Consider the following 23,078-nt stretch of genomic DNA (forward strand, 5'->3'; position numbering starts at 1 on the left):
GAGGCGAACTTGTAAAACTAGAAACACTTATGCTGGCCAGAAAAGTGATGGAAAACATGTTTCAAGGGGTCTAACACCTGGACCCCCAGGTGGCGGAGTGGGATACATGCCAAAAGTCCCGGGGAAAAATCTGGTTTTGACGCAAAGCAGCATTTTAAGGGCAGAAATCACATTGAATGCTAAATTGCAGGCCTAAAGTGCTTTAAAACATCTTGCATGTGTATACATCAATCAGGGAGTGTAATTAGTGTACTGCTTCACACTGACACACCAAACTCACTGTGTAATGCACCGCAAACAGCTGTCTGTGTTGTGACGGCCGTGGTGGACTACTACGCAGTGCGCACCATGGCGAGATTGCTCTTCCTCACTCAGTGATGTCTGGTTAGGTAATGTCTGTCTGCCTTATCATCTTTCGATGGTTCTTTCTCTACCATTGTTAAAGCTTACATCTATTTTTTTTACATTACATTTTCTACTTGCTGTTCAGTACCTGCAATGAGAACCTATTATGGAGGGCAAGTCTGCCATTTGTGACCAAGGGTAATGGCGGGAGAACCCTTCCTGGTGTGATTCCGGTCTGGAGTTGTAGCCTAACAAATGGCTACCACCACACATCCAGGCAAGGAGGGCAGCAGGCATGCCCGCCCCGAAGTAGTGACCAAAAATAACAATACGAGACTCTGGGAGGACCTGCTGTTTTTTAAACAAATTCACTTTAAATCCTTTAACGAGAATCTGTTATGGCGGACAAAGATGACACCACTTGCCTTTCACGAGAATCAGTTATGGAGGGCAAGTCTGCCATTGTCACCACGGGTAATGGCTGGGGAATTAAGGTTCGATTCCGGTCCGAAGTGGGAGCCTGCTGAGACCCATGCTGTACCTGCCCTGACCATGCTTTGCAGACCAAGCATCTGTGGTCAGATGGACCCTTGACCCAGCGGAAGATAAACCAAGTCGAAAGCATTTGCCAAGAATGTTTTATGGAGGGCAAGTCTGCCATTTTTTCAAGTGTGTGAAACTTTCAATGGTACTAGTTTCTCAGTACCATGGTGACTGACAACGGGTAATGGCCGGGGAATCCGGTTTCTATTCCATTCCGGAGTTGGAGCCTAAGAAACAGCTACCACCACATATCCAGGTAAGGAAGGCAGCAGGCATGGCATTCCCGCCCTGAGGTAGTGACCAAAAATAACAATACGGGACTCGGGAGGACCTGCTGTTTTTTAAATGAATTCACTTTAAAACCTTTAACGAGAATCTGTTATGGCGGACAAAGATGAAACCACTTGCCTTTCACGAGAATCAGTTATGGAGGGCAAGTCTGCCATCCATTCAAGTGCAAGGTATGCACTGACTGCCAGGTATAATACAATGTGCAGTCACAGATGCAGTGAAAGGTATGTAGTGACTGCAAACAGCCATTTGTGTAGTGATGGCCGTGCTGGACTGGTGCGCACCATGACAAGAGTGCAGGTGATGGTGGCTTTACAGCCCATATGGTCGCCCGGCTGATGTAGCTGAATGACAGAACAGTGACTGTCCAGCTGATCAAATTTGGTCTGACCACAATGAAACAATGACCTTATTATATTTGGTTTGCCACCCCACCCGAGAAACTCATACAGCTGGCGGTCATTGCTTCATTGTGATACGCAAGCCCCTTCACCGCGGCAAGGTAATGATCACGAAGGGGAATGGGCGCATGTACATGCCTTTTGTTTTTTTTGTTGCAGCCGCCCGCAGTGCAGCCAGAAAAATTAGGCAGGCATGTACACGCAGCAGAAAAATTAGTAAGCTGAGCTCGTCCATACCGCCAAGAAGGTTAAGTGACAGCAAGATGGGAGAAAAGTAATTTATGGCTCATTTTAATGTGGAAGAAATGAACTTCTTATTTGTATGTGTTTACATGTATTTTAATTTTTTTTGCAATAGTTTAGCCCATACATACACTTGTCCTTTACATCTTTTTAATGTCCAGTTGTCACCTTAGCCGGCATTAGAGATCATGAGTGCTCTGATGCTTAGTAAGGCTTCTTTTCACCATATAGCCTTTCCCACACTCCAGACAAGTAAAAGGGAGTTCTCCATTATGAGTTTTCTGGTGCACACGAAGGTTTCTTTTGACAGTGAAGCATTTCCCACACTCTGAACACGGAAAAGGACGCTCGCCTGTGTGAGTTCTCAGATGTTTACTAAGGTCTGATTTTTGAATGAAACCTTTTCCACACTCTGAACAGGAAAATGGCCGCTCACCAGTGTGAGTTGTCTGATGCTTACGAAGGTCTCCTTTCTGACTGAAACATTTCCCACACTCTGAACAGGAAAAGGGCCGCTCACCAGTGTGAGTTTTCTGATGCTTATGAAGGTCTGCTTTCTGAATGAAACACTTTCCACAGTCTGTACACGAAAAGGGCCGCTCACCCGTATGAATTTTTTGGTGTCTGAGAAGGTTTCCTATCTCGCTGAAAGACTTCTTGCAATAGGGACACGAGAAAGGGCGCTCTCCTGTGTGAATTCTCTGGTGTTTAAGCAGATCTCCTTTCTTAATGAAAGCTTTCCCACACTCTGAACATGAAAACGGACGCTCGCCGGAATGAATTCTCCGATGTAGGATAAGTGACTTCTTTATATAATACTTCCCACACTCAGGGCACGGGTACTTCTTTTCAATTCTTTGTCTATCTGTAGATGTTTTAAGGGATTCAGAGTTAGATGGAAAGGTCGCTCTATTTGCACTGTGAGATTTTGGTGTAACAGTGTGTGATGTATGAAAAGGTTCCTCGTGGTTAGAGAGATCGGTTGGGCTATCCACACGGTAAACTCTTTCATGTGTGTTTTGTGGACTGTGGTTTCCACCTGAAGAATGTTGTGCGACTCTATTATCTTCTGCATTATAATCAAGGGAGGATGTAAGATATTCATCTGAAGTATTCCAGTCATTTTGTTCATCTAGTGAGAAAAAAATAAAGAAAGTAATATTAAATGTTCCTTTTGGGATCTATTTTTGTAGTCGCAAATTACAAACGTTGACCTAGTATTTAAAAATTAGGGATTGCCATTAGTACAATCGATTTGCATCGCCGATACAACAAAACCAACTACAGGCCGTCCCCTACTTACAAACAGGTACCGTTACAGGAGATTTTGTTTGTATGTTGAATCCTGTGTTGGCGTACGAGACTTGGGCGCAGGATACAGCCGGTATATGGCACAAGTTCCCGGCCGTGTTAAATACTGTTCCCCCTCCAGGCTGCCATGAATGGTGGGGAATGAAATAATTTGGCTTCCAGCAGGAAGCCGAATTATTGTGTTTTAAAAGTAACTTCAGCTCGGTCTTCTGACGGCGCCGAAGTTACTCCCTGTGCGCCCAAGTCTCCTGCGCTGGATTCACTGTATTCGCCTGTGTTGAACTAAGGTGTGGAACAGAGGCGCCCATAGGAGGAAGCCAAAGAGGTGCTTGGCTCTTGACAGAGGTGCTTGGCTCCTGAATAGACCTATACTAGTTTTTAGCTCCAATTATTGTCTGATGAAGAGGATTTAAACCTGCGAAACGCATTGCACTGTGGAGTACTTGAATACAATTTATTGTTGACCAAAATTCAACAGAATTTGTGTCTACTGATTGGGGATGTAAGTCTAACACTTCCTCCTTTTTTGAATGGTTTCTAACATATTTTATCCTGGTATTGGTGCCTCTGTACCAAACTTTAGTTCATTGCAAAGTGCACCGTGGGTGGAGGGGTGAAACCCCCTTCTTTATGATCTACAGAGAACGACTTCTTAACCTGAGTGGGGTCAGGTTCAATCTCCTCATCTGCCTGTACAGTGGTTGCCTATGTGGTAATCCAGGTTTGTAAATATATATATATATATATATATATATATATATATATATATATATATATATATATATATAGGCTTGCAAAATTATTCGGCCCCCTTGAAGTTTTCCACATTTTGTCATATTACTGCCACAAACATGAATCAATTTTATTGGAATTCCACATGAAAGACCAATACAAAGTGGTGTACATATGACAAGTGGAACAAAAGTCATACATGATTCCAAACATTTTTTACAAATAAATAACTGCAAAGTGGGGTGTGCATAATTGTTCAGCCCCCCTTGGTCTGAGTGCAGTCAGTTGCCCATAGACATTGCCTGATGAGTGCTAATGACTTAATAGAGTGCACCTGTGTGTAATCTAATGTCAGTACAAATACAGCTGCTCTGTGACGGCCTCAGAGGTTGTCTAAAAGAATATTTGGAGCAACAACACAATGAAGACCAAAGAGCACACCAGACAGGTCAGGGATAAAATTATTGAGAAATGTAAAGCAGGCTTAGGCTACAAAAAGATTTCCAAAGCCTTGAACATCCCACGGAGCACTGTTCAAGCGATCATTCAGAAATGGAAGGAGTATGGCACAACTGTAAACCTACCAAGACAAGGCCGTCCACCTAAACTCACAGGCTGAACAAGGAGAGCGCTGCAGAAATGCAGTCAAGAGGCCCATGGTGACTCTGGACGAGCTGCAGAGATCTACAGCTCAGGTGGGGGAATCTGTCCATGGGACAACTATTAGTCATGCACTGCACAAAGTTGGCCTTTATGGAAGAGTGGCAAGAAGAAAGCCATTGTTAAGAGGAAAGCATAAGAAGTCCTGTTTTCAGTTTGCCACAAGCCATGTGGGGGACACAGCAAACATGTGGAAGAAGGTGTTCTGGTCAGATGAGACAAAAATAAAACTTTTTGGCCAAAATGCAAAACGCTATGTGTGGCGGAAAACGAACACTGCACATCACTCTGACCACACCATCCCCACTGTCAAATATGGTGGTGGCAGTATCCTGCTCTGGGGGTGCTTCTCTTCAGCAGGGACAGGGAAACTGGTCAGAGTTGATGGGAAGATGGATGGAGCCAAATACAGGGCAATCTTGGAAGAAAACCGCTTGGAGTCTGCAAAAGACTTGAGACTGGGGCGGAGGTTTACCTTCCAGCAGGACAACGACCCTAAACATAAAGCCAGGACAACAATGGAGTGGTTTAAAACAAAACATATCCATGTGTTAGAATAGCCCAGTAAAAGTCCAGATTTAAATCCAATCGAGAATCTGTGGCAAGATCTGAAAACTGTTGTTCACAAACGCTGTCCATCTAATCTGACTGAGCTGGAGCTGTTTTGCAAAGAAGAATGGGCAAGGATTTCAGTCTCTAGATGTGCAAAGCTGGTAGACATATACCCTAAAAGACTGGCAGCTGTAATTGCAGCAAAAGGTGGTTCTACAAAGTATTGACTCAGGGGGCTGAATAATTACGCACACCTCACTTTGCCGTTATTTATTTGTAAAAAATGTTTGGAATTATGTATGATTTTCATTCCACTTCTCACATGTACACCACTTTGTATTGGTCTTTCACATGAAATTCCAATAAAATTGATTCATGTTTGTGGCAGTAATGTGACAAAATGTGGAAAACTTCAAGGGGGCCGAATACTTTTGCAAGCCACTGTATATATTTCACTCCTGTATCATAACATACTACACTACTTTGAGCTCTCTGTGTCCTTTTGTGTTTTCTTGTACAAGACTCCATGGTGAAACATAGATAAGGGATTTACTTTCGGACAACACAGGATTTGGACATAGGACAGTGTTCTGCAAACTTGGCTCTCCAGTTGTAAAGGAACTATAAGTCCCAGAATGCATTGCGGAAGTCTGACAGCCACAGTCATGATTCATAAAGGCAAATGCATTGTGGGACTTGTAGTTCCTTAACACCTGGAGAGCCAAGTTTGCAGATCACTGACATAGGATAAACTATATTTTTTGGGCTGTTTACAGTGCGCTTTTAAAACTTTACACTACTTATAACAGTTTACACATCAGTGCAACACTGAACAATAAAAATATGTAATAAAAAAAATCAGTATTGTATATTTTGAGCATGGAGACAACTTTGTTTGTATCTCAGAAATGTTGTAACTTGAGTCTTTTGTAAGCAGGGAACAGTCTGTGTGTCACACCGGCCATAATGCCCATACACTAATGAAATAATGAAAAATAAAAAGGTGAGGCTGTACTTTCCGAATCAGGAAAAAAGGGCGCAGGAGACTTTACCGAAAAATGGGTGCTGTCATAGGCGCCTATTATTGAAGCCGCGATTTGCGGCGAAGAAGGGAAATAAGGCCACATGGCATATGGCAAAGTCACTGTAATGATCTGCTCTGCTGTCTGCACAGGCAGACAGCTTTATGACCATTTTGTAGGTCTGAGTGATGCAGGTCCCTGGAAAGGAGACCTGTCTTCACTCTGCAACTTGCTGAGCTGCTGCTCTGGTGAGGAATCTGCATCCACTTGGCATGCAAATTGCTTAGCTGCTTCCTTTGATGGCTTGCAGTATAAATACCATTTCCTCCCAGAATCCCTTGCTGGTCATAAAGGTTTGATCCTGCTAGACTTACCTTGAGTCTCAGCCCTCTGCATATTGTTTGCTAAGATTATCTTAGAATAATCCTTGGGAGTGCACTAGCATTCCTTCTAGCAAAGTAAGGTTGTTATTTATCTGTATTGCCTAGTTCTGTCTTATCTGTTGTGATTGTCTTGTCGCCAGCGGCGGTCGACAGGAAATCGTTCTGTCTGTTGGGATCGCATTCGCCCTAGCGGTAGAGGCGATGGTTCCTTCTGTATTCTGCCTTAGGGGTGCAAGCTAGAGCAGCGGTTGCTACTGGTAGCCCCATCTGTCTGTCTGGATCGCATTAGCCCTAGCGGTAGTGGCGGTGGTTCCTTCTGTACTCTGCCTTAGGGGTGCAAGCCAGAGCAGCGGTTGCTACTGGTTGCTCCATCTGTCTGTTTGGATCACATTCGCCCTAGCGGTAGTGGCGGTGGTTCCTTCTGTACTCTGCCTTAGGGGTGCAAGCCAGAGCAGCGGTTGCTTCATCTGTCTGTCTGGATCGCATTTGCCCTAGCGGTAGTGGCGGTGGTTCCTTCTGTGCTCTGTCTGGGAGTGTAGGCCAGAGCTGCGGTTGCTACTGGTTACTCCTTCTGTCTGTCTTGTCTGGATCGAACGCTTGCTGTAGTCTCGGTGAGGTAACTGTTTAGCAAGCGTTCACGTTCTCTTTTCTTTTCGTGTTTCTTTGGTTAGTCAGGGTTGGTACGCTTTGTCGCTATTGCGCTTCTCGTGTGGCGACCGTGCCGTGAACGCGCTTTGTCACTATTGCACTTAACGTGTGGGGACCGCGTGTAGTTAGTCCTGTCTGTTCCTTTGCTCTGTCTTAGTTGTGTGTTCACCGTCGTCGGGTGGCGACTAGATTGGTGGACACACATACATTCTGTCACTGTGCTCACTTTCTCTCTCTAAGGGCTATCTTGCCCTGCATTGCTGCAATTCGTACAATTCCCATCTGGCATCTGTGGCAGTGGAGTAGGGTTGTTCCTCTGCACTCCACAGCTCCATCTGCCGGTGGGAATTTCCCTCTACAGGTGCATTGCACCAAAGCTGGGTTCTGATATTTTATACGCTTGTGGAGGATTTCCGCAGTGTCAGCGCGCATCTTGTGCGCTGACCACGGAAATAATCCCGCAAACGTTACAGTCACAGAGGGCCTCATCCGAACCCTGCCAAATCAAAAGAAGGCCGTCTATAAATCGACTATACCAAATGACATGGAGAAGGGTTCACATCTCCAAAGATGCGGAGCTCCTCCCACCACCACATGTAGAGATTGTCAAGGGAGGGCAAAACTGTTGCCCCCATGGAAGCTCTGTATCTTTGCAGAAGGAACGCTCCACCGATGCAGAAATATAAAACTCAGTGACCATCTGAATGTAGGCTTGAAGTGAGGCAGGGTAAGAAGAGTACAGAAAAAGGTGAATTGTATCTGCTCATATCCTTTTAACCAGTTATTGTGTAGTTTTGTATCATACTTAAAGGGATACTGTAGGGAGGTCGGGGGAAAATGAGCTGAACTTACCCGGGGCTTCTAATGGTCCCCCGCAGACATCCTGTGTTGGCGCAGCCACTCACCGATGCTCCGGCCCCGCCTCCAGTTCACTTCTGGAATTTCTGACTTTAAAGTCAGAAAACCACTGCGCCTGCACGCCCGTGTCCTCGCTCCCGCTGATGTCACCAGGAGTGTACTGCGCAGACACAGACCATACTGGGCCTGCGCTGTGCGCTCTTGATGACATCAGCGGGATCGAGGACACGGCAACGCAGGCGCAGTGGTTTTCAGACTTTAAAGTCTGAAATTCCAGAAGTGAACCGGAGGCGGGGCCGGAGCATCGGTGAGTGGCTGCGCCAACACAGGATGTCTGCGGGGGACCGTTAGAAGCCCCAGGTAAGTTTAACGCATTTTCCCCTGACCCCCCCTACAGTATCCCTTTAATAAAGATTTGTATTTCTATGTATTATTTTAGTACTATGACTATGTACAAGGTCAGGGACAGTTTGCCTTTAAATCCTGATGGAATTCTCTGAGATGCACACCCTAAGGGGGTGTGTCTTAGAGTATATAGACTGTGTAAAGATGTTTTATGTATTGCTGTGTAATATTGTACCGTGTTTAATCATATGTATTTGCATTTCTACTTTTGTACTATGTTTTTATGTATTTGATCACACTGATTGAGGATGTTCCTCAATTTTTATGTACACCCCTCTTTGTGGGTGGGGTTATTGAGCATATGTTACTGGAGTGGTGCCATCCTATATATGGGTCATGAAATGGAAGGAGAGACAGTACCTGGCACCAAATGCGGCAGGGCAGACGCACCGGAAATGGGAATCAGAGCGTGCACATCCGAAGTATAGTTGAAATCCAGTGGAGTAGAAGACAAAGATCGAGGCACCGCTTCTTTAAAATCCCTTTATTCCGGTGGGGGAAATAGCAGGTACATAGCAGTGGGGGTATCAGATGCCTGACAGCTGTTTCGCTGGCTTAAACCAGCTTCTTCAGAGGCAGATTGTACTGTACAATCTGCCTCTGAAGAAGCTGGTTTAAGCCAGCGAAACAGCTGTCAGGCATCTGATACCCCCACTGCTATGTACCTGCTATTTCCCCCACCGGAATAAAGGGATTTTAAAGAAGCGGTGCCTCGATCTTTATCTTCTACTCCACTATATATGGGTCACCCTTGTTCATTTGCACCTATGCTATGATTAAGGACGTGTAATGTCCGAAATATGTCAGCATGTGGTGATGGATTTTAGCCTGATATGTCTTTGATCCAATAAAGCGATTTGTACTCTACCGACATTGTGCGGATTTCACCTTTCTACACTATTGGACTTTGGGTCTGAGCAGCCCGTTTACCTGCACTGTTGGCGGACGGAGATTGTGAGCGGAGTTCCACCTTACATTTAGTGTAAAGATGGCTAGGAGTAAGGACACTTCAGTCTGAAACATGTAAGCCGTTTTCATGCTGTACCTGTAATCTGAAAATAAAATTTCCTTGGACTTTTACACCCTGGAGTGTGTGGACTTCATCTATACTACAATTTCTGCCTCATTTGTTGGCACTATGATGTTATTATAATGAGGAATGGAGATTGGCCTTTCATATGGTGTACAGTATCTCCTCCTTATTTGTTGGTACTATGATGTTATACTGAGTAATGGAGATGGGCCTTTCATATGGTGTACAGTATCTCCTCCTCGTTTGTTGGAGACATGATGTTATACTGAAGAATGGAGATGGGCCTTTCATATGGTGTACAGTATCTCCTCCACATTTGTTGGGAATATGATGTTATACTGAGGAATAGAGATGGACCTTTCATATGGTGTACAGTATCTCCTCCTCATTTGTTGGTACTATGAGGTTATACTGAGGAATACTGACGAAAGGAGATGGACCTTTCATATGGTTTACAGTTTCTTATTATTTGTTGGGAACATGATGTTCTACAGAGGAATAGAAATGTGCCTTTCATATGGTGCACAGTATATCCTCCTTGTTTGTTGGCACTATGATGTTCTAATGAGGAATGTAGATAGAAATTTCTTATGGTGTACAGTATCTCCTCCTCATTTGTTGGGAACATTATGTTATATTCAGGAAGGGAGGTGGACCCTTCATGTGGTGTACAGAATTTGCTGGGTGTGTCCTACTTACCTGGTCTGGGAGAACATTCCTCCTCTTTAATTATCACCATAATTTCACCTTCCTCCATAGACTGCTGTTCACCCCTCACATATGTCTCTTCATCTTTAACCTCAACTTTCATAACAATGTGTTCTTCATCCTACATTCAGAAAATAACAGAACAATAAATTCTTCAAGTTAATAGTTCTGATACCACTAGGTAACACAGAAGAATTCATAAACTCCGGATTTCGTGTGAATTGAAGTTCCCCAACTTCACTTACCTGATCTTGGTGGGGGATGGTCAGACCTTCCTGTGTACAATCCTGGGAATAAAGAGAACCTGTACATGTCTCTGGAGGATTTCTGTTACTGGATCCATCTGTAGGAAATACACACACTGACTTAATACATTGCTCAACAGTATGTGTTTATCAGATGATGAAGGATCTAGGTGGACCATCGGGTGATACCTTTAATGACTAACTGTACATGGTTTAAAAGTCTCTGACAGCAGTGCTGAGAAACCGGAGTTCACTCCTGGACTCTCACAGCTCTGCTGAGGCACCTGAGATCAACTCCTCTAAGTGAAGACCTTGTGGCCCATGGACAAGCCGCCTCAGCTTCTGAGTTCCAGGTATGAAAGGGGTACCTGTAACGTGTCAACAACACCAGATAGCTCAGGTGGACCCGTCATACTGCCTTCTCCTTTGTAAGAAAGGAAAGTCTCCTCTTACCCAGTGATGTGAGGGGCGGCTGATTCTCCATCATGATGTCCTCATAGAGATCCTTGTGTTCTTCTAAATACTGACACTCCTGTATAGAGAAATAGACAGAGACATCTTGACTGATAAGGATCAGTCACCATCCAGACACATCCCTTGCTGTTACTAAATAATGTCCCATAATTCCCAGCTCTTGCTCACCTTTCCTGTCAACAGCAGAACCATCTTATTAATGACATCTAAAATTTTCTTCACCTTTCTCTCAGGTGTCAGCGAGTGAGGCAGGAGCACTGTGATGGGGGATGGACAATGGAGACGGCTACTCAAGGCCAATTGCTCACCAGATGTCTTCTTCACTACTTCACAATCCTATGTACACACAAAGTAAGAAACATCACCAGGTATTTTACCACAACCCCTTTCACTTCTCTATGTCAGGTGTGTGCATTATTAACAGAAATAAGCAATGCCATGTGTCACCACCAGAATCCTCCTCACCTCTCCAGTCAGCAGGTAGATGATCTCCAGAGTGAGGTTTAGTATCCTCTCAGTCATGTGTTTTTGTTCCTTGTCCATCATCATTAATGTGGTCATGTGATGTATACAAGAAGCTCTTCCCTGGAGAGGAATAATACAATGAGAATTATCTGGACTGTGGGGCTAGGAACTACATTAGGACTCAGCACAGTGGAAGCTACTTATTATGGCATGGCTCATGCAAGTGACAGAAATAACTACTATCTGTGTCACTGTGAGACTCACAGAAGTAGATTATTCTCATAAACCAAGAAGGGGCACATTCATTCAGAATTCGAGAGTCATTCTGTCGAATCCAAGAGCCAGATAATAATTTCTAAGAGACAACTCCATTGACAACAATTACAGAAAAACTCAAAACTTTTCAGCTCCACCAAAGACATGAGCTCATCATCTGACAGTAAAGGTGATTCCGGACAGATGAGGCAACTGCAGACAACTAGATATCTCTGGTTGATCAAACCTCTGCAGAATGTTGGGGGGGGGGGGGGGGGGGGGGAGAAACTGAAGTCCAGCTCAAAGTAAAACAATTTTGATTCTGGGCAGTGTGGAGAGGGAGTTTAAACCTTTCTTAAAGCACATCTGAAGCAGTGCTAAAAGAAGAGCTAGATACTTACCTATGGAGAGGGAGAGCTCTGAATCAAATAGAGCCTTCCCTGTCCTCAGAAGTACACACAACCTCGAGTACTTCCAAAGAGGGGCACATGCGGGAGCCTGGACCCCTGTGGGCGCAGTACGGATCTGCTTGTCTTTGGAAGTACTTGGTGTCCCGAGTATTTCTGAAGACTGTCTGTGGAGGGCCAAAGATGTATTTGACCAAGCTGGTTCAAGAACTTCACTGCAGTGCTGGAACAATGGCATTACACTAATTACCATTACACTATCCGGCAATGGCTGGATAGAGTAATGGTTATGGGCTCTCCCTCTGACACAGGCAACCTGGGTTCATATCTTGGCTCTTCCTGTTCAGTAAGCCACAATGTATTCAGTAAGGAGTCCTTGGGCAAGAGTCCCTGAAGGCCCATACAGACGGCGGATTTTTCCGAACGACGGGTCGTTTGAACGTCCCGTCGTTCAGTCGTCCGCACGCCAAATCGGGCATGTGTACAGACTGTCGTTCGCGTGTTAAGACTGAGTTTGAGCGATCCGCCCGGCGGATCGCTCAAGACCAGTCTTATCACCGTGCAATCCCATGCATTGTACTGAATGGGCTGAATCGCCTCAAAATGCAGGCAATCATGCGCTGCCGTTCAGCTGTGAATCGCAGCACATGAGTGGACACATCAGAGCGCGCACATGGAAATGAGCCCTTAGGCCTGGGATCCACTGGCAGTGCTTTTGCAGCGCTTGCCAATCACAAAAGAATTTCACCAGTGGAACCCCATGCAGAGCGATCCCAGATCGCTGCATGTAGCATACTGGGCTCTCTTCACAAAACTTCTCATAAATGACTTTTTTTTATCACCTAATTGATAAAAAATAACCTTCCAGCACATTCACAAGTAAAATAATCACTCAAAGTAAGTTGTTCCTGATTAACTTCATTTAAATATTACTTTTTTTCCGCTTAATTATATTATATTTTTGCTCTTTGGGGGCTTAAAAATGTAACATAGATAAGATGAAAACAAAGGTAAACAGGTGAAAAATCTTTGTGAGTCATGACCATTGGGAGCGATCCTGGAGTGATTGCATTAATGGCCGCAGAACCAAATTGCAATCATTCCAGGAATGACAGGAGTCTGAAATAGCAGGACTTCAACAATTTGAGATGCACGAGCGCTACCAGAGGGTCCCTGGCCTTAGGCTGATAGGTATTGACCATCAACCATTAGCCTTCCAAATTTGATTAGTCCTTGTATAAAGTTTCTGTTTAGATCAGAGGAAAGCAAATAAAACTGCCTTATTGAATTTCACATCACTACAAAGCATGTCTCCCTCCCGGCCCCACCTGGCCAATCATTGTGGTAATATAAAATAATACCTTATTACCTCCTGTGCTGCCAGTTCCAGAAATGTCTCCTTTCTACTTCCTCCCTTTTCACCTCTAACAGATAACTTCCTGTGTGTATATTACCTCACTTCCTGTTATTGATGGCCACCTTGTGCCCTATGCTGGAACTACAGCTTCTAAAATAATATGATAATATTGTTGTTCTAGTGCAGGAGAACCGTAGTGAGAGGTATATGGAGGCTGCCATATTTATTTCCTGTTAAAGGGTAAACTGAGAGGGATATGGATGTTTCATTTTAAACAATACCAGTTACCCGTCAGTCCTGCTGATCTCTTTGGCTCCAGCAGTGGCTGAATCTAGAGTGACCAGACGTCCCGGATTGCCCGGGACACGTCCCGGATTCGGGGTCCGCTGTCCCAGGCTTAATGAGGTCCCGGGAAACGTCCCGCTTTCAGCAGCGGGACGTCCCGGCCTCGGGACTCTGGCCACTCTCTCCTCAATGAACTGGCAGCGGCGTCTATAGACGCCGTGCCAGTTCATTGCCCGCAGCCCCGCTCCAGCCTCGTCTTCCGGTGTCTGTTTCCGACACCAGCAGGCGAGCAGGGCTACGGCAAGATGGCTGCCGGAGCCCTGTACTGGAGACCTATTTGTGTCACTAGTACAGGGCTTCGGGCGCCATCTTGCCGTAGCCCTGTCAGCGCGGGAGACCAGAGCAGGAGGAACAAGACGGTCCCGGGACGGAGCAGCGCGCAAGAGGCCGGACACTTCTGCCAGGTGAGTAAATGCTTTCTTTTCCAGGTGAAATGTTTGCCCGCATTGTTTCTTTTCCAGGTGAAATGTTTGCCCGCATTGTTTCTTTTCCAGGTGAAATGTTTGCCCGCATTGTTTCTTTTCCAGGTGAAATGTTTGCCCGCATTGTTTCTTTTCCAGGTGAAATGTTTGCCCGCATTGTTTCTTTTCTGGTGAAATGTTTGCCCGCATTGTTTCTTTTCCAGGTGAAATGTTTGCCCGCATTGTTTCTTTTCCGGTGAAATGTTTGCCCGCATTGTTTCTTTTCTGGTGAAATGTTTGCCCGCATTGTTTCTCTTCTGGTGAAATGTTTGCCCGCATTGTTTCTTTTCTAGTGAAATGTTATTGTTTGCCCGCATTGTTTCTTTTCTGGCGAAATGTTTGCCTGCAGTGCGTTTCTTTTCTGGCGAAATGTTTGCCCGCAGTGCGTTTCTTTTCTGGCGAAATGTTTGCCGCATTGCGTTTCTTTTCTGGTGAAATGTTTGGCCGCAGTGCGTTTCTTTTCTGGTGAAATGTTTGCCCGCAGTGCGTTTCTTTTCTGGCAAAATGTTTGCCCGCATTGCGTTTCTTTTCTGGCGAAATGTTTGCCCGCAGTGCGTTTCTTTTCTGGCGAAATGTTTGCCCGCATTGCGTTTCTTTTCTGGTGAAATGTTTGGCCGCAGTGCGTTTCTTTTCTGGTGAAATGTTTGGCCGCAGTGCGTTTCTTTTCTGGTGAAATGTTTGGCCACAGTGCGTTTCTTTTCTGGTGAAATGTTTGCCCGCAGTGCGTTTCTTTTCTGGTGAAATGTTTGCCCGCAGTGCGTTTATTTTGTACTGACATGTTGCCCGCATTGCGTTTATTTTGTACTGACATGTTTGCCCGCATTGCGTTTATTGTCTGGTGAAATGTTTGCCCGCATTGCGTTTATTTTGTACTAACATGTTTGCCCGCATTGCGTTTATTTTGTACTAACATGTTGCCCGCATTGTGTTTATTTTGTACTGACATGTTTGCCCGCATTGCATTTATTTTATACTGACATGTTGCCTATTGCGTTTATTTTCTGGTGTCCGGGGTAACTGTTACTGCATTTATTATTTAATGGTCATAGATGGCTATGTTTGCTGCTTTGTGGTTACGGTATACTATTAGCATCACACAGTTTCTGCACACCCATGATACAAAGTCTCGTTTGTCCACATCATGGCGTAAACACTGCTTTCTTATGCCTCGCTGTTACATCATTACGTTAGCTCCGCCCATACAATGTCATGGCCACGCCCATTTTTTCGGCGCCGCAGCCCCCCTCCCCCAGTCTTCGCCGCTGCGTGCTCCTCACTCCTTCCCACTTTTCGCCGCGGCGCGCTATGCGCGCCGCCCCCCCGTCCCAGGTTGGACCCACAAAAATATGGTCACTCTACTGAATCACACATCTGAAACAGGCATGCAGCTAATCTATTCTGACTTCAGTCAGAGCACCTGATCTGCATGCTTGTTGAGGGGCTGTGGCTGAAAGTATTAGAGACACAGGATCAGCAGGAGAGACGGGCAACTGGTATTATTTTAAAAGGAAAAATCCATATCCTTCTCAGTTTAGGTTCCCTTTAAGCAATACCAGTTGCCTGGCAGCCCTGCTGATCTATTTGGCTGAAGAAGTGCCTGAATCACACCAGAAACAAGCCCTAGATTCTGAACAAGCATATGCAGATGGGATGTGTCTAACATTATCATCAACCCGGAAGAACAAAGGATGCGAGCGACGTGGAACGCAAGTGAAGCGCATCGGCCATAGCAGCGGCATGGGCAAGTTAACCCCCACTCTGCCATGGGCAGCGATGTCTAATTTAAATTTTGATTATGAATAGCTACATGCTCGTAGCTACTCATAATGAACAACACTACTATTCAGCCAAATCATACCTCCCAACATTTCAATGTCCCAAAACAGGACAATTAGGCCACACCCCTGGCCACACCCCCAACCCCCTAGTCACGCCCACCCCAGAAAAAAAAGTTGTTTTTTTTTAATAATTATTGTTTAATTACTGACAAATGGGAGGCGCTGGGAGGGTGCCGGTGGGTGGGGAGGAGGAGGAGGGTGAGGGTGGCCGTGGGTGGGCAGGCAGAGAGAGGGGGGAAAAAAGCCGATCTAGGCACCAGCCCAGTATGCGGCATGGATGGCCGCCGCCGCTATTTACCTTCTCCCTCTTAATATGTCCCCCAGTGTCCCCTTCCCCCCACACAGTAAAATGGGCAGCGGAGCGGGCTGTAACTCTTACCATTGATGTACCGGGATCTCATCTGGTCTTCTCGCTTCCTGTGACGTCACAGGAAGCAAGAAGACCAGATGGGATCCCGGTACGGCAGTGCTAAGAGTTACAGGCCGCTCCGCTGCCCATTTTACTGTGCCGGGGGAAGGGGACACTGGGGGACATATTAGGAGGGAGGAGGATAATGGCGGCGGCGGCGGCCATCCATGCCGCATACCGGGCTGGTGCCTCGATCGGCTTTTTTCCCCCTCACTCCCCAGCGGCCGGGACCGGGGGGGGGGGGGGGGGGCAGCGCGGGACGGCCCCCCAAAATCGGGACCGTCCCGCCGAAAACGGGGCGGTTGGGGGCCCTGCCAAATAAATCAGCAGGGCTGCTAGGCAACTGATATTGTATAGCAGGAAATAAATATGGCAGCCTCCATCTCACTCTAGTTGTCCTTTAATTCTGATATCTGGGTGGGGCTACAAGCTACTTAAAGAGAACCCGAGGTGGGTTTGAAAAATATTATCTGCATACAGAGGATGGATCTGCCTATACAGCCCAGCCTCTGTTGCTATCCCTAATCCCCCTAAGGCACCCCTGCACTCTGCAATCCCTCATAAATCACAGCCACGCTGCTGACAAACAGCTTGTCAGAGCTGGCTGTGTTTATCTCTATAGTGTCAGTCTGCTGCTCTCCCCACCTCCTGCAGAACTCCAGTCCCCGCCTGCATCCCTTCCCTCCCTGCTGATTGGAGTGAAGGGACGGGGCAGGGACCGGAGCTATGCAGGAGGCGGGGGAGCAGCTGAGACTGACACTACAGATGTAAACACAGACTCACAGCACGACTGTGATTTATGAGGGATTGCAGGGTGCAGGGGGACCTTAGTGGGGTTTGGGATAGCAACAGAGGCTGGGCTGTATAGACAGATCCAGCCTCTGTATGCAGATAACATTCTTTAAACACACCTCGGGTTCTCTTTAATTATTATATATGGAGGGAACAGGAAGGCATGGCAGGCTATTTAATTTGAATTATTTGTGGTAGGAATGGGCACCAGGCCACTTAATTTTTGTATCTTGGGGGAGGGAGAAAGGGGACACCAGGCCACTTAATAATGTATTGGGGGGAAGTACTAATCCGTGTTAAGTAGAAGGGAGCACAGTGCCTAAGAGCTGATTCACACTACAAGAGCTTTTTAAACTCTAGAGATTTTAAAAGCTCTTGCTAATGCAATACTATGGGGGAATTTTGCAAAATCACATCGCACACACATAGAATAACATTAGCAAGAGCTTTTAAAATCACAAAGCGCTTAGAAAAGCTGTAGTAGTGTGAAAAAACCCTATTTGTCTTTTTTTGTGTTTGTGTGTGTGTGTGGGGGGGGGCATTGCCTATGTTTTTGGAAGGGAGGAACAATGGCTGATTATAAATGGGGAAAGAGGTGTCCAAAAAGGTATAAAACCTATATATAGGTTATAACCTATAGGTTATGGGTTAATAACCTATAAAATTGAAAGATGAGAGGTGGCTTTCCTCAAATATGACAGGGGATCTTTTTCACCCCTAAAACTGTTCATCAGGTGGGTGGCCAATATATTTTTGAAGGGAGTGACTAGCAGGAGTATCCAGGATACCCCAGTGGAGGTGGGAGTTCTCCACATGCCATAATGGTTGGTTCACTTATTAGTCCCTTTTTGTTTTGTACTGCACCATTCTAGCTACTGTTCCCTCTGTGTTCTTTTCTTTTAGGGTGTGACATCATCTTCTCCCTCTCTTTTTAGTGGCTGATTGTGGTTTTGGAGGAGGAGCACACTGCTATATTATATTTTGGGGGGACACTACCTAATTATATATGGATGGTACATTGTATAATAATTATATTTTAGTGTCACACTACCTAATTATGTATTAGGGGCACACTAGATGATTGTGTTCAGGGCCGGGCCGAGGCATAGGCTGGAGAGGCTCCAGCCTCAGGGCGCAGTGTAGGAGGGGGCGTACAATTCATTCAGCTGTCATTCCTAATTGTGTATGAAGCAGAAAGAAATAAGAAAAGGGGATACATAGCAGTGACTGCAAGCCAGATAACTAGATATTAAGGTGTTAGGGAGGTTGTGGGTCCTGTGGCCCTCTTAGTCTAATAGTAATCAGTGTGTGACGGCTGGGGTGGGAGGGATGGAGGGGCGCACTTTGGTGTCTCAGCCTTGGGTGCTGGAGGACCTTGTCCCTGCTCTGATTGTGTTTTAGGGGCACACTACTTGAATTCTGTTTGGGGTCACTGGATAATTATGTTTTGGGGGCACACTGGTTGATTATGTTTTGGGCGCACACTACCAAATTTTGCTTGGGGTCAAACTGTCTAATTATGTTTTGGAGGCATACTGTACTGGATTATGTTTTCAGTACCCTCTGCCTACATTACTGGCAGAGGTGTAGCAATAGTGGGTGCAGCAGAAGTAGCAACCGCATCGGGGCCCTTGGGCCAGAGGGGCCCCCGAAGGGCCCTCCCTCAACTACAGTATTAGCTCTCTATCAGTCCTGTGTTCATAATAATCACTTCTATAGATACTTTGAATAGTGGTAATCATTAACAAACTGTTCCCCATCCCCTTCTTGCACCTCTGACACTGTAGTTGCCATTGGCAGGTGCGCAGTAGCAATTGTTATGTATAGAGTGCTTGGGGGGGGCCCCATTGTAAAACTTGCATCGGGGCCACACAGCTCCTTAGCTATGCCACTGATTACTGGTCAAAAATGTCTCAAAATTCTGACAGCGCTCACACCAGTGAAAGGTCCTTGGACCAATGTCCCTCTGAAAACACCAACACAGCAGGCTCCAATACTTGTGGGGAAGTTGAGATCTATAGAGAAATGACAGGCGCGCTTTATGGTGCATTGACTTTTATTGACTGCTTGTGGTTAAAAAGACACTCACTTACAAGATCGAAGTGTTAAAAACTCTTATCTCTCAGGAAAGGGGTGGGCAGGAACCTCTGTCAATGCCTCGTCAGCAATCCCCAGCCAAGGCCAGCAGTGGAGGTATCCTCATGGGATAGACCTGGATCAGCGGCAAGAGTGGGCGTGTCCTGCAGTTCATGTGCCAGCAGGGTCATGACTCATTTCAGCATTGCTACACCTTAGTCAGAAGCACCTGTCTCAGATGTATCAAGTGCAGTTGTGTCTGTAAGAGGCCTTGCAGCTCCATGCAGCTACTGCCAGCCAGGTGCAGCTTGGTTTAGATGCGCTGCGTTTCTTTCTGTGTACAAAACTGTAAGTTCTACCTTTTTATTGTGTAGAGCACCTGAAAGGGTGTGCACGGTCCACGCTGCACCCCTTCCTTCCATTTTAATGGCTAGCTGCTCCCATGTTTACACTTATGCTTGCATGTCAGTTTTTTGGGTCCTTTTTAAATAATGGTTAGGGTCCCTTCCGATAGGATGACCCCATCGTGGTGTCATTCGATTCAACCTGCGCCATAATGACTAGGCGGCATACTGCCATGTATGGCTAGCAAAGGCGTAGGCAGAAAACCACCTGTGCCAGCTGTAACAAGGTGTCCTGTGCCTGTGCAGTGCGGCCACAAACTTCCAGAAGGTCTAGCCCTGGATCGGTGGTCTCTGGGAAGCCTCTGGAAGATCCATACCCTCCACTGACGTAAGTATGTGACTTTTTTTTTTTAAATTACAGGTTTACTTTAAGCTATTGGATAGTTATATGGTCAAGCATTGGAATAGGTTACTAAACCCACCAGGAATTAGGATATTGTTAAACACAAACAAACCTGAACCAGACTTTCCTCTACTTGATCCCATCTCTGCATACCTAAATAACACATATAAGGAACTTATCTGTGAATGCTGAAGGTTATGCTGAGAACCGGGCGGAATCCGCTGCTTCCGGGTCTCAGCGCTTGTTCCCCGCTGAGGACGTGCAGGCTGGGACACAGGCCACACTTCCTGATAGGCGGAGGGCGCGTTCTCAGTACGCCCTCTGCAAAGGTAGATAATAGTCAGCTGACAGCACAAGTGTCAGGCGATTATTCAGCTGTCACTCAGGCAGGTGTGTCTGTTGTGATTGGATGTGCGGAGTGTGGCCGGCCACTGATTGGATGGAAGTTGTATTTAAATGCGCAGAGTGCTACCAGTCATCGCCCGTGATAAGCATAGCTGTGGCTAGTTGCTGGGTGCGCACTCATACTATCTAAATTATCTAAAATTGACCTTGGCTTGTATTTGACCTTTCTTGTCTGCTGTTTAACTAACCCTTGCTTGTTACTTGGATACTCTTGCCTGCTGTCTGGACCGACCTTTGCTTGTTACCTGGATACTCTTGCCTGCTGCCTGGACCGACCCTTGCTTGTTACCTGGACATTCTTGTTTGCTGCCGGGACCAACCCTTGCTTTGTAACCTGGATACCCTTGCATGCTACTTGGACCAATCCTTACCTGTTACCTGGATACTCTTGCATGCTGCCTGAACTGACCTTGCTTGGACTCTCTTGCTTACTGCCCGGATCAACCATTGCCTGCTTTCTGAACTATCTGTCACCTTGCTGGCAGTCGTCGCTGAGGGGCTCTTCCTCCTAAATCAAAGGTACTAATCCTGTGTGATACTTGTGAACTGTTGAAATCTGCTATACTTGCCTCAATGGGGTTCTGGCGGGTTATTGTCCACCCTGCTTCAGTCTGTATGCCGTGCACGTTAAGACCTGGGGGGGGGCCTTTGGGTGGGGTGGTTGTCTATAGGTGAATAACGTGGGCCGGGCTCAGAGCCGTGGCACTAGACTGGGGCATAGGGACTGATTGTGGACATAACCTGTCAAGCCTTACAACACATCAGTTTTTCCCAATGCCTATGTCATCACACCAATGGTAGATGCCCCGCCCACTCTACCCCATAGGACGTGAAATATATAAATTTGTATGCATCCTCCCCCCCCCCTCCCCCCCCCCCCAGTCTTTTGTCCTCGGAACTCACCTCAGGACGTATGCAAAGAAGAACTGGCTATTTTAGCTATATATATTTTTGTTTTACCCCCTACCTGCTGTAGCTTTACAGCCTATACTGGTGGCCTCGACCAGTAACCCCTAGCAACTATAAATTAGTTTGGGGAGAGCCTCTAAGTTTGCTGGAGTACTGGGGCTAGGTCAGAATCCTTAAACAGTCTAAATGGCTGGGATCAGTACCTGAAAATACGCATAATTACTGCTAATGGCAGTATGCTTCTTGCCTGGAGTCTTCTCTCGTGGTCTCTAGCGGCTTCCGGCACGGCGTGCGTCTCAAGGACTGCTCCCTTGCGTTCCAGCGGCTCCTTCCGGATGATGCATGCGGACTTCCGGTGACGACGCGTACTTCCGGTCGCATGCGGCGCCGCTGATTGGACGCTAACTGGAGAGGAGAGGAGGAGCCGGATACAGATTTAAACAGTCAGCGCGGCATCCTTCGCGCTGATGGTGGTAGGTGGCTAGGGATCAGCGTTCCTGACACCTCCAGCTCCCTGGATTGGATACTGGCTTAGCGGACACCATGAGCTCCCCGGCGACAGGTCCCTCCTCTACGGCTAATACTACGACTACTTCTACTAGTGCTGTGAATAATCAGCAGGATGCAGCAGGTAAAAAGGGGCAATGACACCGCTATCTTTATAGTTTTTTCTTCTATTTTCGCTTCTTTTCGTCTGATAATATTCTTTGGTTTCCTTCCAGCTGGTTCAGCTGACCCTATCCCTAAAGATTCCAAGGCATCATCTTCAAACCAGCCTCGGGCAGAAAGGTAGGGGGTGTAAAGGTAGGTTGTTTTTTGCCCGCTACACTGAGTGCAGTGACTAACCGCAATCTTTTGGTTAGTCCTAGGAAACATCGAAAGAAGAGCAAGAAATCCCGGAGTAGATCAAGATCGCGAATACGCAGTCCACAACATTACTACTAACTGGAAAGAAGTCGTTCACCCCGGCAACAAAGATCAAGCTCACAGAGCAGGCGCAGGAAGAGTTGCTGGGCATGTGATAGGGATGTGATGCCCGGAAAGACTGTATGTGAAAGATGTTTTCAGGAGATGTCCTCAGAACCACAGCAACCTCCAGTAGACGTGGCAGAATTAATCAAAGTTGCAGTACAGGACTCAATGAAAGAATATATTGCCGCCATGCCAGTACAGCCTGCAAGTTCGTTGACTGCTCAGCAGCAGTCGAGGATGGAGGAGGAAGATATACAACCAATAGGTTTTGACTTCACACTTATAGAACTCTATGTGTCTTCAGTGAGAGAGGCCATACAGTGGCAGGAAACTGAAGAGGAGGATACTTCTAGAACTAGTAAAAATATAGAATACTATTCACATTTAAGGAAAAAAACGACACCGTTCCAGTTTATGGACGAGATCGCGGAATTGATCAACAAAGAATGGGAGAAGCTTGAGAAGAGGCCTCCTTTAGGCAATAGACTCTCTAAATTATACCCTATTGTAGAGAATAAAGCTAAACTTCTGGACAATCCTCCAGTTGTCGACGCCTCAGTTATTAGACTTGCAAAACCAACAACACTGCCAAGAGAGAATGCGGCATCTTTTAAGGATGCCTTAGATAGAAAGATAGATTCAGAATTAAGAAAGATTTACACAAATTCTGGTGGAGCAACTAGACCTGCGGTAGCACTTACTTCAATATCTAAGGCATTAAGACCCTGGACATCAAACATCGAAGAAGCCCTCCGGAATGATGTAGACAGGGATACCATAATTACA

At 46.1% G+C, this 23,078-nt stretch overlaps 1 protein-coding gene across 1 annotated transcript; it reads right to left on the reverse strand.

The window, feature by feature from the left end:
• Positions 1 to 1,910: 1,910 nt before the first annotated feature.
• On the reverse strand, positions 1,911 to 13,404 carry LOC137534741 (zinc finger protein 154-like). The gene is made up of 7 exons (XM_068256363.1): positions 13,351 to 13,404; positions 11,320 to 11,439; positions 11,023 to 11,190; positions 10,834 to 10,912; positions 10,381 to 10,478; positions 10,127 to 10,256; positions 1,911 to 2,955 (listed from the first exon to the last, which is right to left on the reverse strand). Exons 2-7 carry the CDS (start codon positions 11,413 to 11,415, stop codon positions 2,003 to 2,005), a joined length of 1,524 nt encoding a protein of 507 aa, XP_068112464.1. The 5' UTR covers positions 11,416 to 11,439; positions 13,351 to 13,404; the 3' UTR covers positions 1,911 to 2,002.
• Positions 13,405 to 23,078: the final 9,674 nt, after the last annotated feature.

This window comes from Hyperolius riggenbachi, chromosome 10 (assembly GCF_040937935.1).
Source record: "Hyperolius riggenbachi isolate aHypRig1 chromosome 10, aHypRig1.pri, whole genome shotgun sequence".
Taxonomy (NCBI): Eukaryota; Metazoa; Chordata; class Amphibia; order Anura; family Hyperoliidae; genus Hyperolius; species Hyperolius riggenbachi.